At 36.8% G+C, this 24,937-nt stretch overlaps 1 protein-coding gene across 1 annotated transcript in view; it reads left to right on the top strand.

The window, feature by feature from the left end:
• The window catches only part of LOC125668751 (uncharacterized), a 92,986-nt gene that overhangs the window by 44,930 nt on the left and 23,119 nt on the right, over positions 1-24,937 (top strand). The window contains exons 74-114 of the mRNA XM_056162511.1: positions 168-359; positions 589-723; positions 859-1,044; positions 1,356-1,493; positions 1,967-2,155; positions 2,715-2,846; positions 3,030-3,215; positions 3,313-3,453; positions 3,649-3,840; positions 4,125-4,256; positions 4,509-4,697; positions 4,851-4,982; positions 5,254-5,442; positions 5,666-5,794; positions 5,898-6,083; positions 6,181-6,327; positions 6,601-6,792; positions 7,317-7,643; positions 7,892-8,023; positions 8,236-8,412; positions 9,151-9,276; positions 10,696-10,875; positions 11,023-11,145; positions 11,396-11,581; positions 13,154-13,282; positions 13,401-13,706; positions 14,406-14,591; positions 15,085-15,396; positions 15,603-15,725; positions 15,896-16,084; positions 16,648-16,770; positions 16,926-17,108; positions 17,246-17,383; positions 17,555-17,866; positions 18,501-18,683; positions 20,475-20,597; positions 21,465-21,650; positions 22,240-22,368; positions 22,520-22,705; positions 22,896-23,033; positions 24,593-24,895. Of these exons, the coding sequence (XP_056018486.1) occupies positions 168-359; positions 589-723; positions 859-1,044; positions 1,356-1,493; positions 1,967-2,155; positions 2,715-2,846; positions 3,030-3,215; positions 3,313-3,453; positions 3,649-3,840; positions 4,125-4,256; positions 4,509-4,697; positions 4,851-4,982; positions 5,254-5,442; positions 5,666-5,794; positions 5,898-6,083; positions 6,181-6,327; positions 6,601-6,792; positions 7,317-7,643; positions 7,892-8,023; positions 8,236-8,412; positions 9,151-9,276; positions 10,696-10,875; positions 11,023-11,145; positions 11,396-11,581; positions 13,154-13,282; positions 13,401-13,706; positions 14,406-14,591; positions 15,085-15,396; positions 15,603-15,725; positions 15,896-16,084; positions 16,648-16,770; positions 16,926-17,108; positions 17,246-17,383; positions 17,555-17,866; positions 18,501-18,683; positions 20,475-20,597; positions 21,465-21,650; positions 22,240-22,368; positions 22,520-22,705; positions 22,896-23,033; positions 24,593-24,895 (7,287 nt within the window). The remainder of the gene's footprint in view (positions 1-167; positions 360-588; positions 724-858; positions 1,045-1,355; positions 1,494-1,966; positions 2,156-2,714; positions 2,847-3,029; positions 3,216-3,312; positions 3,454-3,648; positions 3,841-4,124; positions 4,257-4,508; positions 4,698-4,850; positions 4,983-5,253; positions 5,443-5,665; positions 5,795-5,897; positions 6,084-6,180; positions 6,328-6,600; positions 6,793-7,316; positions 7,644-7,891; positions 8,024-8,235; positions 8,413-9,150; positions 9,277-10,695; positions 10,876-11,022; positions 11,146-11,395; positions 11,582-13,153; positions 13,283-13,400; positions 13,707-14,405; positions 14,592-15,084; positions 15,397-15,602; positions 15,726-15,895; positions 16,085-16,647; positions 16,771-16,925; positions 17,109-17,245; positions 17,384-17,554; positions 17,867-18,500; positions 18,684-20,474; positions 20,598-21,464; positions 21,651-22,239; positions 22,369-22,519; positions 22,706-22,895; positions 23,034-24,592; positions 24,896-24,937) is intronic.

The following is a 24,937-nucleotide window of genomic DNA, read 5'->3' as shown; positions in this document are numbered from 1 at the left end:
TTGTATAAAAATGGAGGAAATATTTTCTTGGAATGAGTACATGATACTGTTTTATACAGGCTGTTGTAGGAAATATTTTCTTGGAATGAGTACATGTATGCTGTTTTATACAGGCTGTTATAGGTAATATTTTCTTGGAATGAGTACATGTATACTGTTTTATACAGGCTGTTGTAGCAGTGAATGACAATGGAACGCCCCAGAGGTCTGCTGCTACCTTTTCGTATGTGACAATAAACATTCAGCGGAACCAGTTTACTCCCTTCTTCATCAATGAGCCGTACAGGGTGGATCTGGGTAACAATATTGGTATTGCTACCAGCATCATTGACGTTACGGCCAGAGATAATGACGGCCCAGTGAGTATCGGACTTCTAAAGTCTGCTGCTTGTTCATATACAGATTTACATGTATCCAGTCTTAAAAGGACAAAGTCAAACTGGTTATTTTTGTTTGTATGACATATAGAGAAGTTTAGGACATTTTGAAGGAGTAACATTAAAAAATTAATATTGAAAGTAAAGTGTTAAAGTATCTTGCAGACATAATGTTCATTTTATCTCTATTGATTACATGGTTTGTCTTCAGGCCACACCATTTGGACAAATCACCTATGACATTATTGGAGATGATTCTGCACCAAGCTACTTTGCCATAAACTCAGCATCAGGAAGAATAAGCATTTCACGATCTCTTACCGAGCAAAGCATTGAAGAGTATAGGGTAAATAGTTTAAGGAGCTGTTGTCAAACATGACTTTTGATTTTTAATTGTATATTTTTGACTTTGTGTAAATTGGTCTTCTTTTTTCCTACATTATGTTGCTTCAAAATGTATGGACTTTTCCCTGTGTTTCAGATTCGTGTCCGTGCCAGAGATGGTGGTGTACCATTCCGATTCAATACGTCAGTGGTGATTGTTACTATGCAGAGAAACTTCCAGACTCCCACCTGGCAGGTACCCAGCTACAGCAAGACTGTTGTAGAGAGTCTGGGCCTGGGGACAGTCATTCTGACTGTCAATGCCAGTGATGCTGACCCACTGGTAAGTAATAAACATGTACCTAAAGTGAGAAAAATATAGACATGTTAGAGACCCTAACATTGTTTCAAAGCAAGAAAAAAATTGTCTGTTCTTGGTTCCCTTTTCATAAAGAAAAGTTACCTGTATATTACAGGTATTGGTTATACTTCTGCCTTTGATTTAAACAAGCAAGCTGTCAATAAAAGAAAAAAAGATAGAAAATGTGCCTTGGGATTGCTTTTTTGACTGGAGAAATTCCTTATATCCTGTTTATATTTGATTTACAGTGCATTTATGTTGTGTTTTACAGAAGATCTTTGAATCTATTTCAGCCCCCACACAATACAGTCCGGTACTACATCACGGCTGATGCTGAAGATCTGGAGTGTTTCTTAGTAAATGAAGTCACCGGAGATTTGGCTCTCCGACGCTCACTTCTATACGATCCGTGCAGGGCACAGGTCTTCAATGTAAGTTTCATTCCCCTGAATCATTCTCTCTCTAAATCGTTTGCTCTCTAAATCACTAAATCATTCTCTCTCTCACTAAATCATTCTCTCTCTCTCTAAATCATTCTCTCTCTCTCAATCATTCTCTCTAAATCTCTCTCTAAATCATTCTCTAAATCTCTCTCTCTCTCTAAATCAGTCTCTCTAAATCAGTCTCTCTCTCTAAATCAGTCTCTCTCTCTAAATCACTCTCTCTAAATCATTCTCTCTCTAAATCACTCTCTCTCTAAACCACTCTCTCTCTAAATCATTCTCTCTCTAAATCATTCTCTCTCTTGTGGTTGTGACCATTGTTTCTTTTTAAAAATTAATGAAATTCTTGATCTGATAAAGAGAAAATTTGTAGATTTAAACCACTGAGATTCTGTGGAACAAGTGTGTGCCTGATTTATTCAGAAATGTAAATTTTTCTCATGCGTAATTTCCCCCTGCAGATGAGAGTGACTGCAAGAGATTTGGGCACTCCTCAACTGTCCAGTGTCCCTATTGAGGTGTCCATTTTTGTGGTGAGGAATAACAACCCACCCGTATTTTTGAATCTGCCCTACACTACACAGATAGAAGAAACGTCAAACATTGGCAGATTTGTGTACAGAGTTACCACAACTGATGCTGATGTTCAGGTGGGTTTTAGCCATGTTCCTACAAAGTTAAGTAGGCTAGTTTTGCTGAATGACAGTTGGATATCAGAAGTTTGGTTGTAGATGATAAATTATATGTCCTGTCCGTCCGTCTGTTTGTACGTCAGTACTTTCTATGACACTTGATAACTTAAGTTTCCTTAATTCATGATACTTGGGACTAGGCAGAGGAATGCATAACTTAAGATCTCATAAGAAAATGTTTGGATGAAGAAGAGGAAGACCCCTTTTGATTGCAGATTATTCAGTTTTGTCCTTATGGGACTTTTATATCAAAATATTCATTTTGGTGCCCTTTCTGACCTGTCATTTTTCCAGTATGTATCAATTAATTTGGATTATGTTCACCATCTTCCCTCAGAATTACAAACAAATATGATTGGTCACTGCAGCTGTGTTGCAACTGATTTTTTTCTGGAAATATTTTTATGATGCGAGAAAGAACTTTATATAGAACTACTAAATCCCGATTTGCTATATCCATTGTTTTTTATGGCATAAACTACATGTATTTTAATGTATGCAAATTATAAATTTTCAGACTCCATTTAATGTTGTGAAGTATCGCATTATTGGAGATGACTCGGCTACCACCTTCTTTAATATTGATCAGAACTTTGGAAATGTAACCCTGAAATCCAGTGTGAACTTTGACACAACATCTAATTACAAGGTATTAAATGTAATAAAGATTTGAAAGGTTTGCCTAACCAAGGATTTAAGATTGCCGATTATTCATTTTGATTAAGCTGTCAAGTGTGCCAGAAATTAAATTTGAAGAATCCATTAATGTTGAGTTATCTTAGATTACTTTGTTTGATTTTATGTTTAGATTAATACAATTTTTCCTTCCTAGATTCGCGTCCAAGCATACGATGGAGGACTGCCCTCCCTTTCGGCTACAGCCACTGTTGATGTCTTGGTCCAGAGAAACCTTTTCGCTCCTGTGTTCTCTCCCCTGAATTATGAAGTGACAATAAATGAGAATGCCGCTCTTGGTGTCCCATTTGTCTATGTCAATGCCACCGATGCTGACATTAGGGTAATTAACCTTCTAACAGGTCCAGTTTGAGTAGCTTAATGTAATTTGATTGTATACATTTACATTGTATGTACATAAATGTGTTATTTTACAACAGAGTCCTCACAATGTAATCCGGTATGGAGCCACTGGTAGCTCTTCTGCTCTGGAGTTTTTCCAGATTAACACGATTGATGGAGGAGTGTCGGTTAAAAAGGCGCTCACTACAGTCTCAAACAGAAACATTAACCAGTACACGGTACGTGGTAACAAGACGTTGTGTTGGAAGTGTGTAAAATGCTGAAATATCGAAATACATGGATATAAGATATTTGGTTGTATGGCTCTCCTGTTTTATAGCACAACATATCCATACGTTAGGTCAGAACGGCAATGAAATGACCAAGTCTGATGTACATGTTGCTTTTGATGCCTAATTTTTGTCATTTAACAGATGACGGTGCTGGCAACAGATCAAGGAGTCCCTAACCGAGTCAGCTCCCAGCAGGCAACAGTCCGCATCAACATCCTGAGGAACTTAAACTGTCCAGTGTTTAGTAACCTGCCCACGAACATCAGTATCAGCCAGTCCACTGGGATAGGGACCCGCATCTTCAATGTATCGGCTGTGGACCTGGATACAGATGTATGTCTTATCTCCAAACATCGGGCATCTTAAGTCTTGTCAAATATTGTTATCAGTCTGTGTGTACCGGTGTAGCTCCTTCTCAGTTTGATTTCCATGTTTATTACTGGATTACTTGTGTGGATCTATAACTTTTCTCTGAATGGGGTGGGGGTGCACTCATGGCAAAAATTTTTTCAAGAAAGGGAGTATGCAACCTATACTGTGGATCTAACATTTAGAAGTTTACAACTGAAACAATTATAAACTGATCTGCATATAGTACATTTTAATATGTTTTACAGACCTCATTCAGAGCCATCACTTATGACCTTATTGGAGATGATAATGCACCAGTGTACTTTAGAATTGATCCTAGTCTGGGCTTTGTAACACTCCAGACAGGCTTGTTCTCGGACTCAGGTGTCCAATATAAGGTGAGATCTTTTTTATCTGTTACTTCTTTGCCTCCTCTCTAAGTGCTATGATAATTATATTGATCAGATTTATTTTAATCACCTATATTTTCAACATTGCTGCAATCCACATGCAAGCCAGCATTTTCCTTGACAGAGGAAAATCTAAAAAAAAACCTCTAGGAAACGGATGATAAAAATCTCCAAAACTGACAGGCTTGTAAAGGAAATATGAAACTTCGTTTTAAACATTTATTTTTATGTTTATTGCAGTTACGAGTCCGGGCACGTGATGGCGGTTCCCCTCCCTGCGAGACCTATAGCGTTCTGACCGTAGCCGTCCGTAGGAACGAGTTTACACCTCGATGGACTCCGTCAGCTGTGTACACTACCACCATTCTAGAAACACACAACATCCTACAGCCCGTCTACACAGTCTCAGCTGTTGATCAGGACACCTCGGTAAGTTCTTACTTCAAACACAGTAATAGGAATTACTTTTAGTTTTCAAGAGCTTCTCTGATTTCCTTTTGAGTTTGTAGGACTAGATCAATTTATAATTGTAAAATAGACTTCCTTTCAGGTGTGATTGATATTAATGATTTTGTTCTTCAGTCTCCTAACAACATCGTAAGGTACCAGATTGTATCTCAGACCCTTAACAGCGATTTGTTCACGGTCAATGACCAAACCGGTCAGGTGTATCTACGCACTAATGTCCTAGGCAACAACGTTAATCAGTATAATGTGAGTTTTTGTGGTTTTTAACTTAGTTGATTTATAAATAAAATCTTTTTTACAATTGGAATCCGATGGCATTTGTATGTGTACTTGTATGCAGTATGTAATTATTTCTAAAGAACTACAGTGTTTGAGAAAAAATTTGGTAAAATTGAAGAAATGAATTTCAATTGTTTATTTTACACCATGTTCTACAGTATGTATGGTGTTAGAAATTTATCTACGTTTTCATTTGAGTTACTTTATTAACATTTGAATGAAAACCTTTCTATGACAGGTGAGTCTTCTGGCTTACGATCAAGGTTTCCCATCTTTGGTCAGTGTTCAGGCTCTGTTGATTGTGAACATTCTACGTAACCAGAACCCACCAGTGTTCATTAATGAGCCCTACAGTGCAACAATCAGTCAGAATCAAGGCACGTTCCTGTCCATTATCACGGTCACTGCTAGAGATGCTGACGTGACTGTAAGTAGACCACTGCGTAGCTGTTTTATAATTAGACCACTGCGTAGCTGTTTTATAAGTAGACCACTGCGTAGCTGTTTTAACTATGTATATATCCATGTTATGTGCAAACCTTGTAATCTGTTCTGTTTTTGTGTTATTTACCCCCAAGAAAACATTCATTATTATACATAGATGAGAAAATTAAGAAGAAACTTGAGATTCGGGGATTTTTATTTTGTAGAATCCATTCAACCAGCTGGAGTACAGTATTATTGGTGATGATGCAGCACCCACCTACTTCTCCATTAACAATGCTGGAGTCATCAACCTGAGGCAGTCCATTCCATCAATCAACACGGACATCTACACTGTGAGCAATTCGTGAATTTTTAAACTTTTGCTTTTATTCATCATAAATTTTTCATTTCAATCATTTAGAAATAAGCACACCTTACATTTTATTGACACTGTAGATTCGAGTCTTGGTTCAGGATGGCGGTAATCCTCGCCTCTCTGATGTGACAACAGTAACTGTATATGTGAACCGTAATTTGTTCGCACCATCTTTTGCCCCCACTCAATACTCTCGGACCATCCTTGACACCCAGACAGTGGGCGTGCCCATCGTCAAGGTCACTGCGCTGGATGCTGACACAACAGTAAGTTGTTATAATTTGGAAACTTATCTGTAGACTTTCCTCTGAATTGGTTTGTGTCTTGAATTATGTGACATCAAATGGAATTTCTTTTCTTTAGTCGCCCCCTAACGTTGTGAGATACTACCTTGGATCGGATGCCACTGCCTCGACCTACTTTTTGGTTGACTCGATAACTGGAGATGTTTTGCTTCGCCGATCTGTGTACAACATTACTTTGGGAACTCAAAACATTAACTCCTTCAGTGTAAGTCTCAAACAAAACATGAACTCCTTCAGTGTAAATCTCAAACAAAACATGATCTCCTCCAGTGTAAATCTCAGACAAGTTTTCACTTTTACATTTTCTTGCATACCTTTAAACACAAATTGTGATGAAAATACAAGTTTTCAAACTTTGTCCTATAAGATGCAGAAAGTACCAACTATTGGAGCATGGTGGAGAAATTGTAAATTAAATACAGGAGTTTGTTTTCATTTTCCAATTGAGAATTTTAGTTCAAGCATCTTGTATTAACAGTTCAAAGTTTATGCTAACGACCTTGGAACTCCCAGAAGGAACTCTTCCAATACTGCTGATGTTTTCATCAACGTCATCAGGAACAACTTCCCACCTCAGTTTATCAACACTCCGTACTCTGTCAACATTGCTGAAACTGTGGCTGGCGGAAGCTCCATCTTCCAAACAACAGCAGTCGACCAGGATACGAGTGTAGGTCACACTAATGCTTTGTTGGAATTATCAAAACTTGAACTATGGCAATGTAATGCCAAGACTTATAACTTCTTGAGGAATCTTGGCTTTCCTCAAAAAGAAAACTTCCGCTGAAATATAAGTCAATGTTTTATCAGATTTAATTATGTTGGATGGAAGGTTTTCTATTGATAAATCCAAAGACTTTCTTTTATAGAAATTTCCTCTTGTGTAAAGTGAATACATTTGCATTATGTTTCTTCAGTAATAATCCATAATAGAATCCAAACTTTATGGATTCCAAGAAAAATCACCAAAATTTATAAAATGATACAATGGGATATATATCAGTATCTCAAAGATCGATATCTCAGATATCATGGATATGTCAAGTGAGTTGGAAGTCCCAACTACATATTCTTTGTGTTTTAACCTCAATATCTCAAACCTTGGATATCTCAAAAAGGTTTTTCTCTGCCCCATTGAGTTTGAGGTAACTAGGTTTGTCTGAATTTTATCATGCTTTTTTTTTTATTACCCAGGCACCATTTAATACCATTACATACTTCCTAATTGGAGATGACTCCACCCCCACCTTTTTCTCTGTGGAATCGAATACTGGTTTGATCAGACTGAAGACCAATTTGGACTTGACCACTGACCGAGTGTCGACTTATGTGGCCAGAGTGGTGGCCAGCGATGGTGGATTTCCATCACGCAGTGCTACAGCAACTGTCCTTATCAATGTCCTGAGAAACCTCTTCTCTCCAGTGTTTTCAAATAACAACTTCATCCAGGTCTCCATTTTGGAGACTGTGCCAGTTGGTACCTTCATCACCGACCTCAATGCCACGGATGCAGACAAATCAGTATGACATTTTTTGAATATCATAGCAGTAGTACTGAAAATCTAAAATTTTGGATGTTGAAAGTTATTTACAAACTTGTTATGTAATAAGTATTCCAGTCTAAATTCAATTGCATAAAAGAACAGAAACATTTTGTAATTGACTTTCCGGTGCTTTTATATCACAGTGCCATGTTGAACAAATACAGAAGGAATATATATCAACTTAGTGTATGAAAATTCTTAATTCTGTGTGATTGTTTGTTGCAGAGTCCTGAGAATGTTGTACGTTGCAGGATTGTTGGTGACAACACTGCACCCAGCCTTTTCTTCATCAACTTTGAGACCTGTGTCATTACGCTCTCTGCGTCTGTTCAGAACACTGGAGTGAATTTCTACAGGGTAAAAAATAATCCTCTGAATTCAATTATGCAAATCAAAAGACTGACTTTCAACCAATAAAATTCTGTACATAAAACAACTGGACTCTAATGAAGGTTTTAATTGGCTTTAAAGACGCTGACTATCATTGAGAGAGTGTCAAAATATCTACATGAATCAGCAAGAAATCGGATTTTGTACAATATATATTCTTAAACATCTCTTTCCCTTAGATTCGTGTTGAGGCGTATGATCAGGGAACGCCCCAGAGAAGTACATTTACATATGTCGAGGTGACTGTGATTAGATCCCAGGGCACACTGGCATTCACTCTGCCCTCATATGCTACAGTCATCAGCGAAAATCTAGGTGTCAACCAAAATGTCATCACCACCTTCGCACAACCAGGGGTAAGATCACTGCAGGCCTGTGGAATGTTGTAGGTTAAAATGTACTGGAATAGTCATTTTTGCTTTGAAAAGGGCATGTATTTTAAAGAATTACCTACTTAGCCATAAAGTCTAAAGGTTTTCCTCAATGAATGAGTTTATTCATCTTAGATTACAGCAAAACAATGAACATGCTTGTAATGATTGTTTATTATTAAATTATCATTCCCCATTGTTATCATTGTTGACAAACTGAAGGAAAAATGATTTAATATGATGAATTAGACTACACTGAATCTACATCCAAAAATGTTACAGAGAACAGAATATTGCATTATATGAGAATGTTATAGAGAATGTTACAGAGAATGTTACAGAGAACAGAATATTGCATTATATGAGAGTGTTACAGAGAACAGAATATTGCATTATATGAGAATGTTACAGAGAATGTTACAGAGAATGTTACAGAGAACAGAATATTACATTATATGAGAATGTTACAGAGAACAGAATATTACATTATATGAGAATGTTACAGAGAACAGAATATTGCATTATATGAGAATGTTACAGAGAACAGAATATTACATTATATGAGAATGTTACAGAGAACAGAATATTGCATTATATGAGAATGTTACAGAGAATGTTACAGAGAACAGAATATTGCATTATATGAGAATGTTACAGAGAACAGAATATTGCATTATATGAGAATGGTGCTCTTATTGGTAAGTTTCCTTGTATTGATTACAGACACCAAGATACAGTGTCCGAGGAGTGAATCCAGCCCCAACCTACTTCACAATTAATCAGAATTCAGGTGCCATAACTGTCATTCGAGATCTCAAGACAGACCCAGCCAGACTACAGTTCTATCAGGTAGAACAAGGCTAGACTCTTATCTTTACTCACTGACATCATGATGTTACAGGGGACTCTCAATGGCTCGAACTTTGATCTCTCAAAGTTCTTGAACTCTCAAAGTGAAATCACAGTCCCAATTTTTTTTTTGCTACACATGTATAACTAAGGCCTAAGAAAATTTATTATTTGAGTCTTGATTCAGCCCATATCTGTTTTAAAAAATGCAAATTAACTCTTCTTTTCCTTTAATAAATAAAATTTCTTGCATGTGCTCTTCCAATGCAAAAAATAATCTGAAATCCCCTACCGCATTTTAGATACTCCCGTCAGTAAAATGTTTGACCTAAGTCTGGGTCACCCCAATGTTTGCTTAACAAATTTACAAAACAATTATTCTGCCATGGCACTTCTTGGGAAGATTTTACGATGCTTGCTGGAACTGTTTAATTCTATTAAAGATGCTGAGATTTGAATAAAATTCTTTTAAAATCCCTTGTCTGTTTTTCCTTGGATGAAAAGGGAGGGGAAAAAACCACCATCCCCTTGCATCTATTTTTGATAAAATTGATTACGTAATTGTTTTTGGCCAAAGTAAATTTACTCTTGATCTTCCAATTTCTCAAAGTTCTCAGTCTCTTGAAGTGAAATTTGGGTCCCATGAAAAGTCTTTCGTTGTTTTTCACTCTTGATATTTAGAAGTGTTGGTAGATTATCAATCAGGTGTATAATTTTTTCTGCTTGGACATCATGGTGAATTTCTAGGGATAGCATAGGGGACACAACACCTGTGCTTTGTTTTGGGGGTATATAGAACATTACTTGTTTTAAGTATTCAACTTTAATGAAGACCGGATAGCTGTATGATGTCATGTAATTTTGAAGAATTTTAACTTGAAAATGAGACGGTAATTTTGAGAAAATAATTTAGAGACATGCAAATAAATATTTTCATCCTGGGATGTTGTAAATATACCCTTTTAATTGCTATAAAATCTGAACCATAATGGTCGACCTTTAATTTCCAGATTTTATTCAACATTTTATCTCTGAAATTTTTATCAAGTTCCCTTGAACTTTGATTCCTCGTGAGTCACCTGTATTTGAAATTGATGAAAAAATATGAAGCTGAAAGTTTTAAACTGTAAATCATTTTTATATATGTGAAATATATTAATGAGAACCCCCTTTTTACCAATCTATACATTTGGTGTAGGATTTGGCTCACAAACAAATATTGCATATTGGGAAAGTTTCCAATCGGAGATTTGTGAATAAAAGTAGTTGTCATTATATAGTCAATATTCTGAGGTTTAGCACAATGGTGTATCTTGGTTTCAGGTTTTTACATGAAGAAAATTTTATACAAGATACTGAAATTCTGATCAATAATGCAATTCTTCATTGTGATAAATCTTTGGCCCGACTTTATTTCAGCTTGCTGTCCGAGCCGTGTCAGCTGACCAGCTGTCTACTGCCGATGCTACTGTCAACATCACTGTCACTCGTAATGAGAATGGCCCGTTCTTTTCATCCAGTATTTATCAACAGACTATTGTGGATACCACCCCCATTGGAAACTCAGTGCTACAAGTGACAGCCACTGATCTGGATCAGGTTGTTAGTCCTTAATATCTTTTAAGTTATGAATCAATGTTTCTTAACATTTAATGCTCATTTATTGGAGTTTCAGAGAAAGTGGATGACACTGAATTTTGAATTGAAATTTTTAATTTCAAGATATTTTTGTTTCTCCAATGACAGGATATTCTAGAATACAGAATTACCACTGTGTCCAATGTCACAGACTTCTTCTATTTAAATCCAAGGACTGGAGTTGTTTCCCTTAAAACATACCTGTTGTCCACACTTCAGAATCAGTACACAGTATGTAACATAGAAATTCTGCAGCATTTATTTTCTATAAAACAGAGAATGCTAAATGAATCTTCCTGTTTTCTACATACATTTTGTATCTACCTTCTATAAAAGTTAAACCTGTCTGGTCCTAAACTTGTATAATAAGATTCACTGAATTCCAACCCAAATTTTTTTTATCATAATGTCTCTCCATCAAGATATTTCTCCCACTGTATATTTTACTGTATTATTGTTATGTTGATTTATCTTTCCGTAGTTTTCGGTGCTGGCCACAGATCAACGCATTCCCGAACGAACTACCACAGCAGAGGTCAGAATTAACATTATAAGAGATCGATTCCCACCCACCTTTTTGAATGAGCCGTATGGAACATCAGTGTCTGAGAACACGGTGAATGGTACATCTGTCTACAGAGTAACAGCCACAGATCAAGATCTCAGGGTCAGTATTGCATGATGATTTAAGTGCTATTTATTTACCCCGGATTAAAAAATCTATGTACATTAATTTAGACATTTGTTGAAGTGGGTTTTTTTTTCAACCACAATCAGGGATTTTCCATACCATTTTGGGAATGGGGCCTGGGCCTTTAGAATTGGGAATTTTAACGGCATTTTGTCCAAATTGGGAATTTTAGAAATACAGTTTTACAACATATTTCTTAAAATACACTTTTTTCAATATAGAGATGAACATTTCCTCTTCATTCATGGAAATTTTCTTATCTTAATATTCTGTTTTTCAATGCAATCAGGGTTAAATGACACTTAAAACTATTTTTCAATAGTGCATGGACTGACAGATCACCAGCTTTCAAATTTCCAAGTGACCCTAGCTTCTAGTTCTCAGATGGTTCTTCAAAAATGTCAGGAAGAGAAAATAGACAGCATCTTCCCCATTTTACTTGCATCATGGCTAATAATATTGTGTATTTATACTTTTGAATACTAGATGAAATTTTTTTTCAACAGAAAAAATCGATGGAAATGTTAGTCTAGAGTAAGGAGATTAGATAAAAGTTGAATTAAATTTAGATTTAATCATGGAGTTTCAATACATATTGTATTGCTCTGAAATTTAATTTACATAAACAGTCCAACCATAGATGAATTATTTTTTAAATCATGATCTAGTTCATCATGAAACTCTTTGTAATACTATCTATGCCAATATACTTGTTCAATCAGTAGGAAAAGCACCAGGCTTGGGAAGTTATATTTTCATATCCAATAAAATCATTTTGTAAAGTAAATATATCTCTAAATGTACATATGTTAATATCAATGATAGAAGTAAGCTAAATTTGAACTAATTCTGCTTTATACAATATCACCATTTATGGTGGTTAGACTCTCCAAATGAAGTGTGCAGCTTCAAAGATTTATTTTTATACAAAGTACACTGAAGATACATTCTAGATATATATGATATTTATCTATTAACTCTCAGATAGGTTAAGGAAGTGGGTACAATAAGTGAAGCAACAATATAGCACATATTAATCAAAGAGAAAAAAAATGGAGGTAATTCGGATTTATCGAACAGTTGCCGATATTTCTAGAGTGTTTTATAAAGTGAACTATGATGGTAGTGCTGCTGAATTATTTTTATGGAGGAAATTTGATAACAATAGAATCATGTAACAAGTATTTTTCAAAGAAAATGAACAATCTAGTTGATGACTGCACTTTGAACAAGTGTACCAACGGACGAACATTTCAGGTAGACCTTCTGATCTTTTGGTGGTCTCGGGCCTCTGGTCCACAATTTGTGTCAAACCAATAACTATATTTTTTTCATTTGATAACTCTTTCTTTGAATCAATCCACTTTCCCCATGACATTTATATTGCAAAACAAGACAATTTTTTATTTAACTTGAATTCGATAATTTTGTAGACAAATTGGGAAAAAATACTACTATTTTGCATTGGGAATGGGGCTGAATTTCGGCCCCCTACAACAGGGTGGAAAATCCCTGACAACTCGGTGAACTTGTTTTTTGACATTACAGGGACAGATAAATTATGAAGTGATTGGCAACAGTGTGGCTCCTGCATTCTTTGTGGTTAATCGATTGAACGGTATTGTCACTGTCTTTGATGCTGCAAGCTTGAAGGTGGACCCTGGGCTTCAATACACTGTGAGTATTAGTATTTGGCACTATTTGTTAACACTGGTGTATTTTTCAAGCAAGATATATCAATTTATTTCACTCAGTCCCAGATTTAAAAAAACAAAATTACAACCGTAATTTTCAGCTGCGAGTAATTGCCTATGACTCTGTCTACCCATCAAACCGTGACACTGCCGATGTCACTATCAGCGTGACAAGGAATGAGAGAGGACCAATCTTCTCCTTGCCATCCTATACCCAGACCATTGCTGATACCTTCTCCCTGGGTCAGATGATCTTACAGGTCACCGCTACAGATGCTGATAACGATATTGTCAAATATGAAATAACTGGTGGTTCAAGAGCCCTGGAATTCTATTACATCAACCCTGATACTGGAGCCATTTCTCTGAAAAAGCCACTTACAGAAGGAACCCAGAGCCAGGACTCGGTAAGTTTTCTCAGATTGTATGTATCCCCATCTGTCGGTTATATACGTCCAGGCTTTGGCAGTTTTCCATCTGTTGATCTGTTGGTTATATGTCTTTGGACTCTTTTTTTGGTGTCATTGTTTTGCATGACTTCTAAGTTAAAAACATGGATGTTGTTGCCTATGACCCAGAGATATACAGTATATTACACGGAGCTGAAGGTCATCTCACCAAACTCAAGGTCACAGGGCAATGGAATGTTGAAGTATGTCTGGTCTTCAGCCGAGATGTAGGTCATGGCCAGAATTGCCTTTCGATTTTGAATTAAGGTCTAGTCAACAAAGTTGAGGTCTTGAGGCAATTGAATGTTGTACTAGTATTCAATTCTGGTTAGCTGCTAAAATAATTATAACTTAACTGCTTCATTCGCAGAGTGACTTCCAAGTTCAGTATATCTTTGTACAAGACTTTAGGGTCTTTCATGGTATTGAATCAAGGTCACATCACCAAAGTGACAATCACTGGGAAAAGTGTTGTAGTAATTTTTTATTTTCTTCCCTGTCCATTCATGAAATGAATTACAGAGAACATCAGAATGATGTTGCCCCTTGTCAAACATATAGTCTTGAAACAAGGTCAGGTCAATAAGGGCATACATGAGCAGTAGATATTCAGCATTATATTTTATTTTGAATGCTTGATGTTGACTGGTTTTTCAGCTTAACCTGAGGGCAAGAGATCAGAGGAATCCTGAGAGATTTGGAAACGCCATTGCTGTTATAAGCATTCTGAGAAATCAATTTGCACCAGTTTTCTTAAACCAGCCTTACCTAACCTCCGTGCAGAGAAACACTGCTGTGAATGCATCAGTTCTGCAGACCACTGCAACGGACAGTGACTTGAGAGTAAGCATCTTTTGAAAAATTGTTATAATAGGTACAACAATGTGCTTGTGTAGCATTTTCACTTTTATCACAGTATGTATTTTGTGTATATAAGGGTTGTTACTGCTTATCAGAAGGAGGTGAGACTTTAATTTTGTTTTCGGGATGGACATTTTGGCATACTGTATAAGTGGTATTTTTAGCGAGACACAAATTTAGCGATTTGTCTATGTGTGTAATTAGGGACTTTGTAATTCCAAGAAAGATAGCCATTACCTCCGATATGGAATAAATATTAGTGATATTCAATTTTAGCAACCTCAACACTCTCTAATAATGCCAAAATTAAATCCTCGAAAAAATTTCGACTTACACTATACTAGATTTCATAGGTGGGGTAAAGACAAATTGAACATTCTGTAGTTGGAAGGGATTCCTTTATCCCCAACCTAATGTGCTCTTATTGTTAAACTATTGCATTGTCAATAATAGTGCAACTGTTTCTTTCAATCAGGGAGATATTAGATACCAAATAACTGGCAATTATCCAGCTCCCACTTTCTTTGATGTCAATCCTGTGACCGGTATGATTTCCCTGACGAGATCCGTAGCGCTGGATGGTCTTCTGACCAACACCTACTTTGTTAGGCTCATTGCCTATGACACGGTGTATCCTAATATCCAAGCCACGGCAACAGCCACCATCAACGTCAATAGGAATCCAAATCCACCCATCTTCAATCCCAGCACTTACAGAGTGACCATAACGGAGAACCACGCGTTAGGTAGTGCTGTTGTGGATGTCAATGCAACTGATGCTGATCTGGTGTGTAGATTTCCTAGTTTTTGTGAAGTTGTATGATAGGCAAACTTGGTTTCACTTTTTGAAGCTCATTTGTGTTTAATATAATCTTCAAATCCAATACATTATGATTGTAACTACAAGCAATGAATATAGATGAAATAGATGAGTTTTTTTTGTTGGCATTGAGTGATTCTGTCCTTTAATATGATATCTGGGTAATGTTTCAGGATGTCCTATCCTATTCCATCATTGGAGATGCTAATGATTTCAGTTATTTCTACATCAATCCCGAGTCTGGGCTGATTTCTTTGAAGCGCACACTTACAGAGGCAGTTGGAAACCAATTTGATGTAAATAATTTCCATAACTCTTGTTTGCTGTCTGTATTTGGATAGTTTATATTCTTTTAAATGACAATAATGCACTTTTAAATATTTTTCAACCCAGATACTTAATTTTTGTTACAATATGATTACATGCCACAATTGGATTACAAATACTTTGATTTGATTACTTGCAGTTCAATACCATCGCTCGAGATCAGAGTAATCCCGAAAGAACTGCCACTGCATATGTTGTCATTGACATTTTGCGAGACTCATCTCCACCTGTTTTTATCCAAGAGCCATATATTGTGAGAAATTTACCCGAGACGAGGGCTGTAGGAACTAATATTTACACCGTCACTGCTCAAGACAGTGATCTGAAGGTCAGTTATCTAAATATATATACCCACAAATAATTCAGAAAAAATAGTAGTAACTCATTTTATGGTTCAATTGCTTTCAAACTTGGGTCAAATGATCCAGACATGATTGTATGCAAGAATTGTGATAAAAGAAATTAAGACCCCTGTCCTTGTCAAAAACTAGAAAATTCATAAAAATTGGAACATTTCTTGGTTGCATAAAGCATATTTGGCCAGAATGATTGTTAGGGTGTTGGTGGTGGTGTTTTGTGGTTTTCACGACTGATTACAACACATCTCAAAAGGTGAGGCAGTTGTAATCTTCTCCAAGACATAGCAGTTAGTTGAAGCCAATTTCAGACATGAATGGTCAAAAGTAGTATTTTATTCCTATAAACGTTTTTGAAAACCTTCTCAGAAATGAAACAACAAAGTCTGTTTAAACCAAACCTGGCCTGCATGGTCCTAAAGGTATCAAATACAAAGAATTTCATTGATGTTGATAAACTGGAATTTTTTAGCAAATGTAAAGGACTTAAAGTTCTGAAATGTGTAATGTAGTTGATAGCTGTGTTTTGTGACAGGGAGAGATTGTGTATGGTGTCATCGGAGACCTTCAGACCCCCTTCTATTTTGATGTCAACTCCAGAACTGGAATTGTTACCATCAAGAACAGCTTGGTCCAGGATAACGCTCAGACCTACATTGTATGTGCATATGTATATCTGTGAAATAGAATAAGAGTATGAGAATGAATTTATTACACGGAACATGCAGTAGTTGTCATATGTAAAAGTAAATGTAGGCAACGGATAAACTAAACTACTCTATCATGGACCTGAATTACAAATTGTGTTTACAGTTGAGGGTTACAGCCTACGACAGTCTGTCTACATCTAGAGTGGCCACTTCAACAGTGTCGATCAATGTCATCAAGAACCCCAGCGGTCCCGTCTTCACTCTGCCATCTTATGAAGTCACCATCCCAGAAACCCAGTCCCTGGGTTCGACTGTCGTCAACGTCACCGCCATTGATGCTGATGGGGTAAATGTGACAAATTCAAATATTTGAATAGTTTTTATTTTATTTCTGGGGAGGGGAACCAATGAGTTTAAGTACAATGTTTAGTCGTGATTTACATTTTACAGAGTGACACTTACAGTATCAATGGTTTCTTTTAGGACAATGTGAGATATTCCTTGTTGGATAATTTGAATGGAAACAATCCACTAGCATACTTCTTCATCATCTCTGACACTGGGTTAATCTACCTGTCTCAGCCATTGACAAACAATCTGAATCAAATCGACAGGTATCAGGTAAGACCAGGTTTTCTGGGGAATAAATGTCACCATTTAGTGCATAATGACCATCAGAGAGGAGTTTTGTGGAAATAAAGGTTCTAACAGGCGTTCTGATTCCTGGATGCTAATAACCTCTCAGAATCATTTTGCATTTCTCCTCTCATCATTTTTCATTTCTATTTCCAGATGACTGCTTTTGCCACTGACCAGAGGACCAATCCTAGGACTGCTTCTGCTAGAGTAACGGTGAATGTGTTGAGGAATCGCTTCAGACCCGTCTTCGTCAATGCACCGTATGCATTCAGTCACTCGGAGAACAACGCTGTGGGCAGTAGTCAGTACCGCGTGTCTGCCGTAGACAGTGACTTGGTGGGCAGAATCAATTACGATGTTATTGGAGATGGAATCGCACCGTATTACTACTCCGTGAATTCCCAGACTGGAGAAATCACCATCAGAAATGCGCTAACCACGGATAGACTCAATGTTAACTACGTTGTGAGTATCATTTCAATGTTAACTACATTGTGAGAATCGTGTAGATATTAACAACACCAAATATTATGTTGATGTTGACTACACAGAATTGGTTTAGACAGTAATGTGCCAGGGATGATAAAACTTGATATCTCCTCACTTCATATCTCCCCATCATATTTCACTCCTTTGGCAACTTTATGCATTTTCCATAAATTTTACATGTTGCATAGAATTCCAATACTGAGGTATGATAACATGATTTGTGAAATGCATGATGTATTCACCATTTGTCTATATTGTAAACCAACTTTTATTCACAGCTACTTTATTTCGCGATTCACCTGTCTTTTATTAAACTGGTTTGCAGCGATTAATTTTCACAATTGAGCCTTTTTCGATCCTAAAACAGACATTCAAGGACTGGTTCGTGACGACAAATATTCGCGACTCTGAGGTTCTCATGAATCTCACAAAATTTTCTCGCACACATATAAAACTTGGTTTACAGTATATGTGTTGTGCATGTTTCTTGATTCCAGCTGATGTTTAAAAATTTAGATTTACATGCAATTTTCATTTAAGAAATTTGCAGTTCACCTATAAGTATAGTCCATAATACTGTATAGGTAGTACACACGACATTTTGTTTCAGCTGAGAGTGCGAGCCTATGACACAGCTTACCTCTCCGAGACGGCCACAGCCACAGTCAATATTGTAGTGTCAAGGAATGAAAACGCCCCAGTCTTCAGCCGGAATCCTTACCGAATTACCATTAATGAAACGGTTGGAGTGGGCACCTGTATCTTGGATGTGGATGCTGTAGATGCTGACGGGGCAAGTGTTGTTTTTGTTCCACAGATATAAAGCATTATTTCTGTTCCAGGGGCCCGTTTTATAAAACAACTTACGACAAAGTTGCAAGTCTTAAATTGTATTACACAGTTTTTACTTGAAATAAATGAACGAAAACTTTTCTGAGGCTTCATTTTCAACATTTAAAAAAGTTTTGCATTTGGAGTGAATGATCTTACAATAAACTGGAAATTTCCAGTATGTAAAGTTGGTTGTAAGTTCTTTTGTAAAACACGCCCCAGATAGTGTTCAATTGACTTTATATATAGAAGGATACAGACTTATTAAATTGATATCGACCAATACTTATGTTATTGACTGATTATTGGGAAATATTTCCACCCAAGGTTGCTGTGTGGTAAAATGGACTTTACTTTTTTATTGAATTTTTTCTTTGCTCTTGCTCTTTTAGAAAGCATATTTTTGGTAGCCAATAAAGTGTTTGTGACCATTATTAAAATATTGTAAAGCAGATGTGACTTCAAATTTGAGTTAAAGTAGTTTGTACAGCCTGCTGAGGTTAAGGGTAAATAACGAGATGTCACAATACATTGTATCTTTGCAGGTAAAGAAAAAAAAATGTTTTTACCTTAAACAATGCAGTGTATTATGAAGTCATTTATTTACAACCAGCTTGTCATACACATAAAATATTCGACATTAATATTAATTCCTACTTTTAATCACTAGGTAATTACATGCAATATCATTTAGTTACATCGGAAATAAATTCATTATTCATGTCCACTCAAGGGTGTAAAGGGGGGGGGGGGGATTCCATGCGACCTGAAGGTGTATAGATTACAACCCGGGGTAAATCCCCGGACACGCTTGATTGGACCTGGATAACTAATAATACAGACTGATACAGAATTATGTAGACTGATACAGACCCGAGTTAATACAGACTGATATAGACTGATACAGAATTATGTAGACTGATACAGACCCGAGTTAATACAGACTGATATAGACTGATACAGAATTATGTAGACTGATACAGACCCGAGTTAATACAGACTTATATAGACTGATACAGAATTATGTAGACTGATACAGACTCGAGTTAATACAGACTGATATAGACTGATACAGAATTATGTAGACTGATACAGACCCGAGTTAATACAGACTGATATAGACTGATACAGAATTATGTAGACTGATACAGACCCGAGTTAATACAGACTGATATAGACTGATACAGAATTATGTAGACTGATACAGACCCGAGTTAATACAGACTTATATAGACTGATACAGAATTATGTAGACTGATACAGACTCGAGTTAATACAGACTGATATAGACTGATACAGAATTATGTAGACTGATACAGACCCGAGTTAATACAGACTGATATAGACTGATACAGAATTATGTAGACTGATACAGACCCGAGTTAATACAGACTGATATAGACTGATACAGAATTATGTAGACTGATACAGACCCGAGTTTATACAGACTGATACAGAATTATGTAGACTGATACAGACCCGAGTTAATACAGACTGATACAGAATTATGTAGACTGATACAGACCCGAGTTAATATAGACTGATACAGAATTATGTAGACTGATACAGACCCGAGTTCATGTAGAGAATGTCAGGTTTTACTTTGAAAGTTTAAATGTTTCTGCTGAAAGATAAGATGGAACAATGTTGAAGTTATTACTGATTAGAATGATTATTTGTCTTGTCAGTACTAAACACTTACATCTTCGAGAAGTATTTTATGATGCTGATTGATGATACTTGTTTTGGACAGGACCGTGTGGTATACAGCTCTAATGGAGACAATACAACACTGTTTTACTTCTACATCTCAGTCGACACGGGTCTCATCTGTGTACGTCAGCCTCTGTTTGGACCATCTCAGACGGAGTACAGGGTAGGTACATCTCAGACGGAGTACAGGGTAGGTACATCTCAGACAGAGTACAGGGTAGGTACATCTCGGTCGAGTATAGGGTAGGTACATCTCAGACAGAGTACAGGGTAGGTACATCTCGGGCCGAGTACAGGGTAGGTACATCTCAGATAGAGTACAGGGTAGGTACATCTCAGACTGAGTATAGGGTAGGTACATTTCGGACCGAGTACAGGGTAGGTACATCTCAGACAGAGTACAAGGTAGATACATCTCTGTCGAGTACAGGGTAGGTACACCTACAGTGCAACCAGGGACTTACAGAAATTAGTCCCGAAATGTTATCACCAAACCACTGACATTTGCAATGCATAGCACCTTTGTTGTTTTTGAAATATAGATTTGAAATTCGCACTTCGATCTTCTGTTATTGGACTTTGAGAATTTCAGGCCAGTTAGAGGGGCAAGGAACAATTTTTTTTTTTTAGACAAAACGGAGCAAGTTCGCAATAATTTAAATGAAGCAACTTTCAAAACAGGGGATACTTAAAATTAGAGTTGTGTTTTGGTGATTAATTTTTGTGAAATTGTTCCTAATGCCTTCATCATTGCTGACATGTACACCTGTATATCTGTGACAAGATTTTTCCTTTGTATTGACACCATTTCCTGCATTTTAAAAGCTGGATCCTCACATTTGTTCCAAAACTTAATGCTGTATTATGATTGTATTGAAATCCTCAAAAACTTTTGTGTTTATTTTCATGGAATTGATACATTTTGTGTATTTATGATTGGTCTACATTGAGATAATATTGTGTATGTAGATTTTTCCCCCAGAGGTTTTGCCATGGACCTTAGAGAAGCCTTTTTTTTTTTTTTTTACAGTTAAGAATGATTGCCAGTGACCAGTCCACCCCGGAGAGGTTCGGTGCTGCTGATGCTTTCATCACCGTCATCAGGGACCAAGGACCGCCCTTCTTCATTAACCAGCCATATCAGACTACCATTAATGAACTGGATGCTGTGGGTCGTCAAACATTTGTTGTAACAGCAAGGGATAATGATTTAATTGTAAGTTTTAGTATCTGTCAGAGATGAGGATTTAATTGTAAGTTTTAGTATCTGTCAGAGATGAGGATTTGATTGTGAGTTTTAGTAACTGTCAGAGATGAGGATTTGATTGTGAGTTTTAGTAACTGTCAGAGATGAGGATTTGATTGTGAGTTTTAGTATCTGTCAGAGATGAGGATTTGATTGTGAGTTTTAGTAACTGTCAGAGATGATGATTTGATTGTGAGTTTTAGTAACTGTCAGAGATGATGATTTGATTGTGAGTTTTAGTATCTGTCAGAGATGATGATTTGATTGTGAGTTTTAGTAACTGTCAGAGATGATGATTTGATTGTGAGTTTTAGTATCTGTCAGAGATGATTTCATTGTGTGGGAGATGATGATTTGATTGTGAGTTCTAGTAACTGTCAGAGATGAGGATTTGATTGTGAGTTTTAGTATCTGTCAGAGAGAAAACACATCATTTACACATTCTAGTAGTGAAAACGCATCATTTACACATTCTAGTAGTGAAAATGCATCATTTATACATTCTAGTAATGAAAATGCAGCATTTACACATCCTAGTATTTTTTAATTTTTTTTTTAGGGATCTATCAGATACGAGATGGTCGGAGATTATCCCACACAGAGCTTCTTCAGGGTTGATCCATTCACGGGAAATATTACCAATATAGTCAGTCTGAAGAGTGACAACTTAAGATCCCAACAATATATTGTAAGTTCATTTAATATCCATGATCCTAGTTAAGAAATATGTTCAAGGAATTTTTTTTAGATCTTTCTTTGCAAAATTGCTTCTAGTTGTGGTCAAAAGCATTTTTTTTTGCACAAAGAAACTAGCAGTAATTTCACCAAGTTGTTTGCAGGCCCGAATAAAAGCTTACGATACTGCCAGACCTACCGCTAGTGCAGTGGCTACTGTCAATATCTTTGTTATCCGTAACCCGAACTCACCCCAGTTCCAGCTGCCATCTTACTCCACTACAATAAATGAGAATCAGGCCATTGGACAGTTTATCCTGAATGTTACAGCCGTTGATGCGGATGTCCAGGTTAGTTTTAATGTTAAACTAGAGATATTCCAACCAATTTGTGTAAGAAATTTCTTACTTGCTGTAAAACACCGCAACATTTTTAAGGGATCTCTGTGTGTTTATGCATATTTTTTTGAGATTTCAATGTCGGAGAGGGGGCGGGGACTGTATAATTTAATGTTTTTATTGAATATTGGGTGTTTTACAGGACACCATTTCCTATTCTATCATCAGCCAGCAGTCTTCTCCCTTCAGCACAAATAAACTTTACTTCTACATTGATCAGCTCAGTGGAAATATCTGGCTGAGAGAGTCATTGCTCTCGACTTCCTTCAGTCAGTTTGTGGTAAGTCCTCCAAGATGGTTCCACATTGTAAAGAATGTTTATTACATATTCTGAAATTTTGATAAATCATGTTTTGTACAAGTTTTATGCATTTTTAGGTCACCTGAGTAAACTCGGGTGACCTATTGCAATTGGTTTTCATCCGTCGTCGTCCGTCATGCGTTAACAATTGAACATTTTTAACTTCTTCTTAATAACTACCAGTCCAATTCTTTTGAAATTTGGTATGAAGCATCATTGGGACAAGGGGAAAATAAATTTTAAATTTCAGGATTCCTGCACCCATGAGGCCTTAGGGGCAGGGCAAAAAACTGCCCAAAAATGACCAATTTTCAAAAATCTTCTTCTCAAGAACCACACATATGTAAGAAAAACTAAATGCATAGTGATGTAGAACAGGAAGGCTTCTACCAAAATTGTAAATTTCATGATCCCTGGGGTAGGGGTTCTGACCCCAGGGCGGGGCCAAACTTGTTATATAGTGTTTATGTGTAAAACACTTAAATAACATTTTCTTTAGTGTTTTTGATACTAAATTGAAACTAAATGGATAGAGCAGGTAGTCTTTTACCAAAATTGTAAATTTGATTTTCCCCAGAGTAAGGGTTTTGACCCCAGGGTGGGGCCAAACTTAGTATATAGTATTTATGTGTAAGTTTGCTGGTACTGTATAAAATCTAAATGTATTGCATACTTAGGAATAGCAGAAAAGTATTTACAAAAAATGGTGAATTTCACAACCCAGGACTATGACTTTAGGATGAGTCCAAATTAGTCATTTATTTTGATATTTTAATTTAATACACCTATTATTTAAAGCCTTTCATCAGTGTATGCACTTTTGAGGGCAGTGAAGTTTAAAGAACACATCTTGTTTTATACTGTTGCTGAACATTAGAATTTAGCTTAGATATTCAGAATAGGAAATTTTTAGATTTCATAGCCCATGGAAGTAGTGATACTTTTTCACTAGTTCTCAGGTGAGCGATAAGGCCTGTGGGCCTCTTGTTCATCAGGATCAGGGTTATGGGCCTTTTGTTAAATGAATATTGTGTAAATGCACCTAGAAGTGTGGAATATCGTTTGGTTCACTGCGCATGCAACTTTTGCAGCAGTTTTTCAGAGAACATGTGGAGGTACAATGTAGATTACAAAAATCTTTACAAATTATGATATTGATTGATTGATTGATTGTATACTGTTTAACATCCCTCTCGAGGATCTTCCACTTAAATGGAGATGTCACCACTGCCGGTGAAGGGCTGAATAATTTAGGCCTATGCTCGGCGCTTATGGCCTTTTAGCAGGGAGGGATCTTTATCGTGCCACACCACCTGCTGTGACACGGGACCTCGGTTTTTGCGGTCTCATCCGAAGGACCACCCCATATAGTCGCCTCTTACAACAAGCAAGGGGTACTGAGGACCTATTCTAACCCGGATCCCCACGGGACACAAATTATGTTATGAAAGGACATGAATGGATGATTCTTTCTAATGTTTTGTGTTAATAGGTAGGTACATTTTACATGAATGACCAGTTAAGTTTTTTGTCTACAGCTGCAACTGCGAGCTTGTGATGATGGCTTTCCTCAGAGATGTGCCAACAGCACAGCATTTATCACCGTTAACAGAAACCAGTTCCCACCAGTCTTCATTAATACCCCATACTACCAGAGAATCGAAGAGGACAGAACTGTGGGCAGCAGTGTCCTCTCCGTTACTGCCACTGACCAGGACTTGATCGGAACCATTGTGTATAAGGTGGTGCTGCCAGGATCTCCCTATTTCATCGTGGATCCAGCTTCTGGTGTGGTGTCATTGGAATCATCAGTGAAATTGGACACCACAATACAATACACGGTAATTGGGATCTGTAAAATAACTACACGTGTTGTCAGACGA

Source organism: Ostrea edulis, chromosome 4 (genome assembly GCF_947568905.1).
Source record: "Ostrea edulis chromosome 4, xbOstEdul1.1, whole genome shotgun sequence".
Classification (NCBI taxonomy): domain Eukaryota; kingdom Metazoa; phylum Mollusca; class Bivalvia; order Ostreida; family Ostreidae; genus Ostrea; species Ostrea edulis.
The sequence above is the reverse complement of the archived record's forward strand: the minus strand, read 5'-3'. Positions and strand labels throughout refer to the sequence as shown.